The sequence below is a fragment of the Pteropus alecto genome, unplaced genomic scaffold, assembly GCF_000325575.1.
Source record: "Pteropus alecto unplaced genomic scaffold, ASM32557v1 scaffold3, whole genome shotgun sequence".
Taxonomy (NCBI): domain Eukaryota; kingdom Metazoa; phylum Chordata; class Mammalia; order Chiroptera; family Pteropodidae; genus Pteropus; species Pteropus alecto.
Window position 1 is genome coordinate 1,760,289 of NW_006442484.1, and position 12,568 is coordinate 1,772,856.

Genomic DNA, 12,568 nt, shown 5'->3' on the forward strand with positions numbered 1-12,568 from the left:
TCTTCCCACCTCTCTGGCTGAAAGCCAGGGATCAGAAAAGGGATAATTAGAATATCCCCAATTTATTGCATCTTCTTTATTTTTTTATCAAAAAGGGATAATTAGAATATTCCCAATTTATTGCATCTTCTTTCTCTCTATCACCCAAGTTATTTTTCACATTTGGGTAGAGTAAGGAAAAGCGCTCACTTTGCAGAATGTGTTTACCATTTAGGCTCACGTAGAATGTTCTAGAAAGAAGGCAGTGCCAGGAAGGTGGGGAATCGAGATGGTGTGTGCACGGCCTGCTCTGGCAGGAAGGAGCGGGTGGGGTGCCAAGGAGCCACCAAGACTAAATCGAAAGGTCATCACCCAGTTGTCAAGTCTAGACTGGGATGCCTGGGGTCTGTTTGACCCTTCACAAGCGGCGGCTGGGCGGGAGTCATTTCGTGGAAGGTGGGGGAGTGGGGGGTACCCCTGGCGTGGAACTCCAGCCCAGCATTGGAGAGGTCATTGGCCTAAAGCAAAAAACATTGAAAGGAAAATTACAAAAAAAAAAATTTCCCCACAGATTCTGAATAGAGTTAACTGTGCAAAGAGTAGGTGGGAGAGGCTCTAATTTGAAGAGGGCCCGTGGTGAAGAGGAACTGCTGACCTTTGTAGTGACCTTTGGAACCTTACATCTCGGGCCCCGGTGACAGGGAGGTGGGCGCGGGCCAGCACCCAGCAGAATCACCTCCAGCCTTGGGTCTCCAATGCCACAGCTGGTCTCAGTCGCAAGCAGAATTTCTGGGAACACGTCAGAAGCGTTCATGCTTTTCTTTGGAGAAGTGCCATCGTGGGTGCTCAAAAAAGTTGGAATTTGAAAGGCAGACAGGCAATTCTGGGTTATCCCAAGTGCCTGGGTCGTCTGGAGACAAAAGACACTCTGAGCTCTCAAACTGCTTAATTTGATTTTATCAGAAATTTATACATACGAAATTTCCCCCGTAGGCTGAGAACTCTGCTGAGAAATGTGAGCCCAGAGTGTAATTAGCCTGAGAGCATTATTAGCGATGGAAAATAAAACTCTATGCGATACAATGTTCCGATTATGGCGACGGCGTTGGTTATTCACTCCTAATACAAACGTCTTGATCCCGTTGTCTTGTCTTGTCTGCTGAATGAGTCTGACCAGGATGTCGACGCTCCCCCCGTGTTGCTCAGTCACGGGCTTTGGGGACGGCGTATGTCCGCCTTGCCTTCTGCTGGCACATCCTAGAACCGAAGCTAATAATAAAGTAACAAAATCAGGCAGCAGGGCGTCCTGGTCACTCCCACCACGTTCCTGTAGCTCCCTCATTTGCAACAGATGAGACGGAACGTTTTTTTTTTGAGCAATTTAAGACGAGGCAACTCGGGAGATGTAAACCCCATTTTACTGGCAGTTGTGGCTACTCATCTTCTAAAACGCCTAACAGCCTTCAGTCCGCCCTTTGTGCCGGGTTGGAACCATTTCTTTTTAAGGCCATGGGGGAGCGGGGGTGGGGGACACATAGACAGTCACGGCTTCCGTCACCGCCTTCTAAGCCGGGGTGCATGGCCGTGTGGCCCGTCGTCCCACCCTCTGGCCCCGTGTTCGGTCCCAGCTGCAGCTCTAGGAAGGAACCTGGTAAGGAGTCTGAAGTTTTTACAGAGTCCGATGACAAAGGCAGTTTCTAGTTTTTTAAAAAATGCATTGCTCCTTCCCCGTTTCTTGTCCCAAAGAAGTAGCTGCCAGAACTCAAGAAATGGCGAGCAGAAGACTGGCGTGAGTCGGAGACTTAAAGATCCGGGGCAGGGTGGAGAGAGGCCCGCGCAGTGTGGTCATTCTCCAGACGCCACGACAGAAGACGGTTTGCTGCAGGGAGGCCCGACCCGTCCTGTCCCAGACACGGAGCCCGTCGTCGGGCCCGCTGCGTCGAGACACCCAGGGGTGATGGCAGAGCACACGCGGGCTCAGCGGGGGCTGGCCACGTTCAGGCTGTGTTACGACAAGGTCACAGACGCCAGGGAGCTGGAGAAACCGCACTCTGCAGAGCTCCTCTCGGACTTTGTTATGCTCGGCGTAAATGCTGTAAAACTGAGAGGTTGGAAAGCCGCGGAGCAAGTCAGCACTGGCCGAAGTATGTGGCTTCGTGTCCCTGCGCGTTCGTCCCCCCTGCCCCCTCTCTGGGCTCGACTCTGCCCCAACCTGCAGTAGGTAAGGCGGCACCGTTTAAGAGGCATCCCGAGGAGCGAGCCGCTGGGAGTTTTACGGACTCCGCTCTGTGCTGCTTCTTGCTCTGGAGCAGAGCGAGCAGGAGCTGGGCAGCCTTCAGCTGAGGGGACGGGGCTCAGGCGGCGGAGGGGTCGCCATTTCGGGGGAGCCGTAATGACCGCATGGATGCTTGGGTCGTGACCGTCCACCTCCCCACCCCGCATGCGCCCAGCAGCCTCACAGACTCCAGCTGGGGAGCTCTCGGCTCCTCCCCTTCACTAAGTGGACAGCTGATAAAATGCAGGAGAGAGGAAGGGAGAGCCGGAGGGGTTGGAGTGTATGAAGCAGGCGCCCAGAGCTTAGAGGACTCTGAATTCAGTTATCTGGGTGTATTGGCGCCTCTTTTTGTGTGTTAAGTCCACCCATTATCTTCACGGGTCCCTGACCACCAGCATCACATCGCCTCGAGGGAAGCTTGGTAAGAATTCAGATTCCTGGGCCCCGGGCCAGACCTACTGGATCTGACTCTCTGTATTTGTTTTCGAAGGAACATTTTTACCTTCTTTTCTTTTGGATTGAAGTTACGCATGCTCTAAAGTACCCCAACCGTAAGGCTTTACCAGTCGAATGTACTTGTGTAGCCACCACCAAGATCAAGACGTAGGACGCGTCTGCCACCTGGAAGGCCCCCTCCCATCCTTCCCAGACAATACTCTGCTTCGGGGGCACCTGCTCTTCGGACTCCCCTCCCATCACACAGAGACATTTGCCTGTGTTGGAACCTCACCTGCATTAGATTGTACGGGACTCTTTTGCGTCTGGTTTCTTTGACTCGACGTTGTGTGTGAGGGATTGATCTTCGTCGTCCTTTGCATAACAGCTAATTCTCTTCCACGTGGTGTCCTACCGTATGGACACACTACACCTCATGTCCTCATTCTGTCCTCCATGGCAACTGGGCCGTTGCCGGGTTTTGATGTTTCACTAAAGCTGCTAAGAACATCCCTATCCGTGCTCATTGCTGCTGGGAAGGGAACTGCTGTGCCATCGAGTAGTTGCGTGTTGAGCTTTCGGCGGATAACTGCCGAACGGTTTCCCCGAGTCGCCGTGCCCCCAGTTCACACTCTCGCCAGCAATGGGTGGGAGCTCAGTCGCTCTGCACGCTCGTGCACAGGTGCGCGTGCACGCTCGTGCACACGTGGCGTCGTCAGACCTTTTCCTGTAGCCGTTCTGGGAGGTGTGTAGTGGTGTCTCTGTGGTTTTAGTTTTCATTGCCCTGCTGGCCGATGATGTTAAGGAACTTTTCATGTGTTACCAGCCATTTGGATTGTGCCTTTAGTGAAGAGGCTTTTAAACACTGGGCCCTGGGTCTCTTATCCTCTTAATTTGTCGAGGCATCTTGTGGTCGGCAACCTTCGGGCGACTTAACTCCGGGGAACCACCTCCCTGAAGGATGTCTTGCGTCGTCCGATCTTCTCGAGGTGTCTTTTCTTGGTTTCCCGAACAGCAGCTCCCGCTCCGCCTCGCGTCCCCCTCCTGTTCAGGTTCTAGGCATGCTGCTCTTCTCCCGACTTTGTTTTAACCACACGTGGTGGGAACGGACGTCATGGATTCAGCGCAGCGTGTTCGCGTCCTTGAATCCGCTGAGCGTGGTGCTTGAAATCTCGGGATGCGAGGGGCGCGTCTGAGCCACCTCCGAGCTTTTCCAGCAGCGTTTCGCGAGCACGATGACCTTGTCAGGGGTGCGTGGAGTGAGAAAGACGGGGTGAGACAGAGGCATTTCGGAGCTTCCTCCCTTAGCCAGAATCCAGCCCTCCGTTTCCCCAGGGGTTGCAAAGCCCACATCTCCCGCCTCTCCGCCCGCACCTGTCTTTCTGCTCTGGCGGGGGCCGTGTGCTCAGTATGTTCTATGCCTGTGTTTGGGGAGGTGTGTGTGGATGTGACCAGCTTTGGGTCGTCGGAGAGGAACTATTTCACACCTTCCACCGTCGATGCCCACTGTGTGGTAACCTGCCTTCTCAGCACGTTCGCTCCCCATCCCTCCGCCGCCCTCTGAATCGGACAGGGGACATAACAGTTTTACAGCGTCCTGGCATCGCCGAACGCACGTCATCCAACCCTCTCATTCTGTGGCCGAGCACAGAGGAGACCGTTAGGGGTCCTGCCTCGCTGGAGAGTCTGCTGGTCTGATGCTAAGCACCTGTCATCCTGGAAAGGGAGGTGTGTTGCTTCTGCAGAGGATCTAGGGACAGGCAAGGGGGAGAGGGCGTGTCTGTCCTCTTTGCCTTTGGCAACAAAGGGGGTTCCCTGTGAGCACTCTCCCCCTCCGTGGACTGTGCAGAGGCCCAGCGCGGCAGGAAGTGGTGAGGCCGTGGAAAGGAAGGAAGAACATGTCGGGTGCAGCGTGGCTGTGTCCTCCCCCGCCCGCCCCGCCCCCGCCTTGGCGCGGAGGCCAAGTGAAATGGCCTCTGAAGGGTATTTACGGTATCGTGACCATTAACAAAAGTTTATAATGGTTTTCTGCTCAGGCATTGCGCAATCTGGCGCTTGTGATCCTGAGACCGGCTCCAGTGAAGATTTCTTTTTCCGTTTGTAGGCTGGTTATGATGGGGAGAGTATTGGAAATTGCCCGTTTTCTCAGCGTCTCTTTATGATTCTCTGGCTAAAGGGCGTTATATTCAACGTGACAACAGTGGACCTGAAAAGGTAAGACGTGGTTTCTGCGTTAGGAAGATAACTGTATGTCACGCACACGCGTGTGCGCACACACACGCGCTCTTCAGACCCGTGAGGTTATCATGGGCATGCCGGAGCTCCTCGGCGCCCTGCCCCGAAGCTGAGCGTGAGCTAAGCAGTAATTATGGCATAAGGAAGGAGTGGGAGTTGGGGGCGCCAGAGGAACCTGCTCTCCTAGTTCTTGGTCAGCCCCGAACCTCTCTAAGGCCTGTCTGGGCACCACTGCTGGCGACGATGCAGGGGAGAGCTGACTTTTTCACCTCGGATCCTGGGAATTTGGCCTTATTTCCCAAAGGGGAGGGTCCTGTGGCTAGAGAAGGGGCCACACTTTCAGCACCAGTGAGACATTTTACAAGCGCACGATCCCCTTTGAAATTCTCAAGGGTCGTTTCTCTTACACTGGGGAGGATGCAGCTCAGCCGTGGCAATGAACCTGAACGCTGGCGGCTGCCCACAAACGCTGGCGTTCCCTCCCACCCAGGAAGCCCGCAGACCTGCAGAACCTGGCTCCCGGAACCAACCCTCCTTTTATGACTTTTGATGGTGAAGTCCAGACGGATGTGAATAAGATCGAGGAGTTCTTAGAGGAGAAATTAGCTCCCCCGAGGTACGCCTTGTAAAACCAGTGTTGCAACCTGGTTGTCACTGCCGACCCCCCAGACAAAGCTCTTGGCTTCGTGTGTTTGGTTTTCTGTGGCCTAACTTTCCCCGTGGTGTGCTACAGAAGACACAGGGCGAGACGAGAAACCGTGCGTGAAGGTGGCCTGGATGTCTTTGCTCTGCAGCTGCCGCCTGGCGACGAGGGTTGTGGGATGGCAGGAAGTGGGGGGCGGTTGGCCGCGGCTCGGGCCCTCTGCGGGGAGGGCAGGGTGAGTGCTGGCACGCAGCCTCACCCAGTGCTGGACGAGGAAGGACCTGCTCGTCCGGCACCTCCATTTTAGGAGGGAGGGCTCTGAGGCCAGTGAGGCCCCGCGGCCCTGTGTCCCAGGGTGAAAACTGTCAGCCTAGAGCTTTTCTCCAAGGGGAAGTTTTCATGTTTATTTCCACTCCCCTCAGAGGGACACTTTCCCCCATTGTTTTATCCTAACTCAAGCGCTGCTTATCTGCGATGTTCCAATTTTCGATTTTTCAAGGTACCCTAAGTTGGGGACCCAATACCCTGAGTCTAACTCTGCAGGAAATGATGTGTTTGCTAAGTTCTCGGCATTTATAAAAAACACCAAGAAGGACGTGAATGAAGGTGAGTGCGTCCCATCTTCTTGGTTTCTGTTTTCAAACATGGCCCTCTGCTTGGCCTCTGGGCTGGCTTCTTATGAGATCCTGGGACTTCGGCCTCATTTCACAGAGAGCTGGAGGATCTGTGTCTAGAAATAAGGGAAAAGTACCTCCAACTTTGACTGTACGAGGTTTCAGATTGAGTGCTTCTTCTAGAGGTTGAAAGCCCAGAAAATGACATTTTGGAGGGGGCGGGGATAACCACCATTAAGAGTGCCCAGGTGCATCATGGGAATTTGTTTGAATGATGCTCCTGCCAGGGTCTACTTCATGGTAGGATCTCCATAAAGGTTTCTGAAGAGATGAATGAGTTCTAGAAGGTGCAGTGTTGTGTAGACAGCAGAATTAGTTTTCAGGGAGGAGTGAGGCCATGTCAGACTCCTTCCTTCGTCCCTAGAGAAAGGTAACACTAACTCACACGGCTTATCGTCATCGGTTTTGGCCCTTTCTGTTCTAGTTTATGAAAAGAACCTCCTAAAGGCCCTGAAGAAGCTGGATAATTACTTAAATAGCCCTCTGCCTGATGAAGTCGATGCCTACAGCACCGAGGAAGTGGCTGTTTCTGGAAGGAAGTTCCTGGATGGAGACGAGCTCACCCTTGCCGACTGTAACCTCTTACCCAAGCTCCATATTATTAAGGTTCGTTGCTCCTCCTGCCATGTGAGCCGAATATGGGAGTGGGGCTTTGTTTTATTTTGTTCTGACTTGTGTCGTGGCCGGACAGCGAGACAATCTAAAATGCAGTCAGCAGTCTAGCTTGTTTCTGTTTGAGGCAGCCAAACCCCCGGTTTCAGATATGCGGATGTTCTCAGGTGCTCTTCAGATAGTCAGTCTCAAGAAGCGTCTGGGAACTTGGCTCCTGTCCCTCCATGCTCGCTGCTTCTCTTCTCAAGTCTTGCCCCCCACAACCTAAAGAAAAGTTACGTGAAAGCCACTTGCAGGAACACATTGATTATACCTGGCATTTAACAAGCAACGAGTGGGATCTGCGAGTATTAAAATGTAAATTCCGTCCATTGTTGGTGACTGTCAGGGTAAACAAAGCCTTCCCCAGGGACGATGGAGGCGTGTTCTCTCCGTTCTTCCCATTGACCTTGTGCAGCTGGGGTGCACTGACAGCTCCTTGGCTGTGCCTCTGCAGATTTGGCACCCTGTCTTCCCAGATGGTTAAACATGAAATAAAAGTCATGGGTTATATATAATTAAGGTTTAAAGGCTCTCTAGATCCGTGAGTGGTTTCAGGGAGCTTTTTAACATGTAAATCCCTCAATCCAGCCTCTGACCTACTAAATCAAGACTTCTGGGGTGAGCCTGAGATTCCAAGGCAGACGGCCCCCCAGTGGACTGCTTAGTTACGGCTCTCTCCCTCTCTTACTTACAGGTGTTAATTGTTCTTGTCATTATGTTCTTGGCCCGCAGTAGCTTCCAATGCCACAGGAAGAAGCCCATGCCTTGTTCTGGGGCACCACTATTATTCACATCCCACCAGACCCCGAGCTAGGTCCTTGGTATAAGGATAAAGGACATGGGAGAGAAGACACAGGGAAATGCGAGCCAGGGACCCCGTGTTCTAATACACATTTAATTGGCATTTAGAAATTTACAAATTAGATTCTCATGACCCGGGGTGCCGATGCTCTTATAGCCACCCCTGGATACTCCATGTCATTCTCCTGCCTTCCTCTGCCTGCATTTCTTATCCCCCTCCCAATCTTTGCCCCATTCCCTCCTTTCTCCTCTCTTTTTACAGTGCTCAGGGTACCAGTTTGAAATTCCAGCCTTAAAGATAGTGCCGATTCCGCAAGCGAATTGTTCTGAAGAGAACATTATAAATAACTTTGTAATATTATAGCAACAATATAAACCATTTTTCCAGTGCCCTGACACCTGAAAGTTAATGCGAGTACATTCATCCCTTAAACCTTCTACATTGGTCATTGTTGGAATCGGAAATTCGGGAGCCATTTTCCAACAAGACATGTATGGAGTTGTGTCTTGATTTAGTCCCTTTAGTGAATATTCTAATCATTGCTATGACCAGTGTTGTATCACAGAAGCCCAAGAGGGTTAGGGAAGAGCGAGCGAAATGGCCCAGCCATCTAACATCAATTGCTACTTAAAAAAAAAAAAAAATGCTTTACATTTTGGGAAAGATAAAGTATTTAGCGTAAAGTAGTCCATGGCTCCAATGTAAGACCTAACAGCAAAATCTTCAAAGCCATTTAGCACTCAAAATACCAAACAGCTTAATAATCTTCCAGGATGGAACACTTCTGAAAGGAAATGAGAATCGGTCTAAAGGAATTCATGGTAAGAGATGAGAGAATAAAGGAATTTATAATTTATTCACCTTCCTGAAACCCAGCAAAAACGATATGAAAGAAATAGAGAATTAGTTTTATCTTTCATAAAGCCAGAAAAGGGCGGGTCGCCAACTTGAAGACTAAGAAACTTCATCCAGTGTGCGGTGCCAGAGACAAGGCATGCTTCTTTAAATCTTCAGCAAGGTTCAGATGGCTCTAAAAGTAAATCTTTTAGAGTCCTGAAATGCCAGCCCAAACTTCTCTGTTTGAAGACTAGGGCGTGGAGTGGGTCATGAGAAGCAGGGGACATCCCTGCCGAGATCACTTTCGAGCTGAGATCTCTGGGGAGGTAGAGTGGAAGGAAGAGCCACATGGTGGTGCCATCCTCACATTCTGCCACAGTCCCCTGATCCAAAGGAACAGAGAGGGGAGGTAGAGTGGAGGAGAGAAGGGTGTGGCATTCTGCTTCTCGGTCTCTGAGCAGAGAAGAGAAACAAGCCTTGAACCAGTCGAGAAGTACTGTAAATTACCTGAGCTTCGTTTTTAGCCACGGTGACCTCCTGCCTTATTTGTGAACCTCCAAGTGGAAGATGCCCTACCCAGAATTCTGACCTTCACCCTAATCTGAACCCTGACCCTGATGGTAGCCCTAACCCTAACCCTAGTAAGACCCTAGGGCAGAGTGTAGAGCAGTGTTTAGTGAGACAGTGTTTGAGGGTAAATATCCAAATCGGTCTACCAGCTGCCCCGTCTACTTCCGTGGCCCTCCACACTATATTTAAGCAAATAGTAGGTCTGATAGATCTGCCTCATTCAAAGATGATTAATAACCAGGAAGAATCCAAGTGGGACCTCTCTGTGGATGAAGATGATAAAAAGAGGAAGGAAAAATGGATAAAGGGAAGGGAAAATAGAGCGCAAAACAGATGAGATACACACCTCTGAGGAAGAGAGGCTCCGGTAAATTAAAGCACCTGCCAGAGGAAGCACGTCCAGGCGTGGTGTCGCCCGTGCTGGCTACGGCCAGTCGTCCTGTCCTTGGGCCCACTACCTGCACGAACTCAGGGTTCGTGTCCATTTCGTTCACAACTCCGCCCTCTCTGCCCACGGCGGACCACGATGAAACGATCCTCTCGCTGGCAGCGGGATGGAAGTCTGCGGGAAAACGTACAAGGTATTTGGGATTTCAGGAGGTGAGGCCCGGTGAGTAGGACAAAGAGGGCGCTTCATGGCGATCTGAGCACAATCTAAACCGAAGACCCGTCTTGAATTTTTAGGCATCAAGTAACGCAGCAGCAGAATGCACGAAGGGAAAGCCACAGGACACACTGCGGGCAAATCTGGGATACAGAGCAAAGCCAGGCCAGCCCTTCACGGGGACTGCCCGAGACACCCGTGGGCAGGCTTGTGTGGAGCCACTATTTTGAGTCCAGTGCCTTTATCACCTCTCCTGTCCCCAGTATGTCCCGTGCAAAGTCAAAGTGCGACTCAGGTGGCCCAAATGACTGGAGGATGACATTGGGACTTGAGAAAGAGGATATGTTACCCACCTCAAAGGAGTAGATTGATCTAATTGCCTACATTGGTGGGGTTTCCCTTGGCTGATAATTTCCTCTTCATTTTCAGATTGTGGCCAAACGATACAGAGACTTTGAATTTCCTCCTGACATGACTGGCATCTGGAGATACTTGCACAACGCCTATGCCAGGGACGAGTTCACAAACACGTGTCCGGCGGACCAGGAGATCGAACACGCCTATTCAGATGTCGCGAAAAGAATGAAGTGAAGCCGAGGTGTTTCTGTCTTATTCCTCGGTTATTTGAGCTAAGCTCTGAAAAGAATGTGTTCCTTGTCTTTCTCCCCAGTAACCATCCTTTGCAAAATAACGCTCACATTTTAATAATGACATATCACAGCCTGATCCACTCAACACCCAATGATACGAGGCCCCCTAAATTGTCAACTCACTCGGGCATCTGAACAATATCAGCATCTATTATTATACAACCAGTTGTCCAGTTTATGTTAATTAATTTATATCTTTGACGTTCGCTGGCATTGTAATCTGTAGTATTTAGGACATGTATTTTGCAGTTTAAGAGTCAAAGCAAATTAGGTTTGGGTTCAATTCCAACTACAATTTTTAAAAAGTTTGATAGTTTTCATAATCATGCGTAGCCTGTTTTTCTCATCTGAAATAGTATTTTAATATTTTTCAGAATGAAAATACTGTTTTTGTAATTACAAAATGACACATGCCTATTTTAATATTTTCAAAATAACGTCAGAGGGTATTAAGATGGAAGGAAAAAAATCACCTGAAATTTCATTATCCTTTGATAACTACTGATCACTTATTGGTGAACATCTTCCAAATCTTCAGTCTCCCTCTCTCGTACACACATTCACACACATCCAATTCCATTCATATGTGGTATTGCATGACTTTATTTTGAAGGACTGGTGAGGGGACCTCTTGGTAACGCCTTGATGACCATCCAGAGAGGACGTAGAACAAACAAACAGATTTGGCACTGCAGAGCTAGAGGGGATGCTTGCGATCAGGTTTCACAGGCGTGGAGAACTGCAGAGTCCACAGACTGGCAGGGACCGGCAGGGACCGGCAGGGACCGGCAGGAACCAGAAGCTGTGGATGGCCCCCACTCTGCCTTGTCACCACCTTGGTGGTGCCCGGGAAGGCAACAGAAGAGAGCGCCTCCTCCATCGCTCATTCCAGCCTCCTCACCCCTGTCTTCTCTTGCTCCCTCCCCTGACCCCCTTCCCTCTGGAGGACTCTCAATACCAGCTGCAAGTTGGAGAATCTTCTGCCCTGTGTTGAAAGGCGAACCAGGCACACCTCGTGTCCTCCTAACGGCCTAAGACCCAACACTGCATCTCTTCAGCGCCGATGTGGTGTGGGGCTAGCCTGGTTCTTGCTGCTTCTCTGCCCTTGATCATGTCATTTCAAGGTCAGAAAGGGAAAATCCAGAGAGATAAAATTCATGGTGACTCCTCTCGGGCAGTTCTGGTAAATGGTCAAGTTGGGGAGGAAGTGGAAACTATTGACTCAAAAGAATTTTCTGGTGGGTCTGTGGCTTTCCCTCCGCCGTCCTTGCAGCCGGCCTGTCACCAGCATCTGCGTGGGCTGGCTTGCAGGGCTCCAACTCAAGGCCTGGAAGACAAAATGGGAGGCTTTTAGACGCTCGCCAAGACCTCACAGGGTTTAAGCACTGTGTTCCTTTGACATTTACAGACGTCTTAGAGAAAACCCTCTTGTCAAGTTGGTTGTAGCCTGTGGTTGATGCTAAAACGCTCTTTAAAAAAGTAGTATATGTCTGCTCTATGAGCGACTCATTTGGAAGAGAGTAAAATGATGAATGTAACTGTCCTGTGATGTAGGGGAGAACGTCCAGTGAGAGAAACAAAGTCCTAGCATCGAATGTGTATCACCACTCACACAGTTTTCACATCTGTTTAGGAGTCGGATTTTTAAGACTAATTTTATCATGACATATTTAAATGGTAAAGGTACCATTTGTAACTAGTGCTAACTTTGTATTTTTAGATGTTAAAATGATCTCCGTGTGCCTTAAAAATTAAACAATTATAAAAATGTTTACGTGGAACCGATCTCTTTACTTTTTTTTTTTTACTTTGCACCCTTCCGTTAGATTTAAAGAGATAAAATGAACGGAAATAGGTTTCCTTTAAAATGGCGGAGCAGCTTTGAACCAGAGATTTGTGGTATCTGAATTAGAGATAATCTGCATTTGAATTGTGAACCACAAAGACGTTTTAAGGGAGCCTTAAAGAGGTCTGAAAAGATAGGGTGATCTGTTCTTGTCCAGGTGGCTGTAACAGAGACCCTGCAGACTCTTCTGGTTTAAAAGAATTTTTTTAAAAATCAAGGTATAGTTGGCATACAATATGATTACATATTGTATGCCAACAATACAATTAGTTTCATGTGTTACGGTCTAGCGATTCGACATTTTACATACCTTATGACATGATCACCCCACTCAATGTAGTAACCATCTGTTACGGTGCAAAGT

At 49.8% G+C, this 12,568-nt stretch overlaps 1 protein-coding gene across 1 annotated transcript in view; it reads left to right on the top strand.

Moving 5' to 3' along the window:
• Window positions 1–12,130, top strand: part of CLIC6 (chloride intracellular channel 6) — a 39,606-nt gene extending 27,476 nt beyond the window's left edge. The window contains exons 3-7 of the mRNA XM_025039569.1: window positions 4,794–4,903; window positions 5,415–5,540; window positions 6,067–6,173; window positions 6,666–6,847; window positions 10,138–12,130. Coding sequence (XP_024895337.1) covers window positions 4,794–4,903; window positions 5,415–5,540; window positions 6,067–6,173; window positions 6,666–6,847; window positions 10,138–10,299 — 687 coding nt within the window. The 3' untranslated portion in view covers window positions 10,300–12,130. The remainder of the gene's footprint in view (window positions 1–4,793; window positions 4,904–5,414; window positions 5,541–6,066; window positions 6,174–6,665; window positions 6,848–10,137) is intronic.
• The last annotated feature ends 438 nt before the right edge of the window (window positions 12,131–12,568 follow it).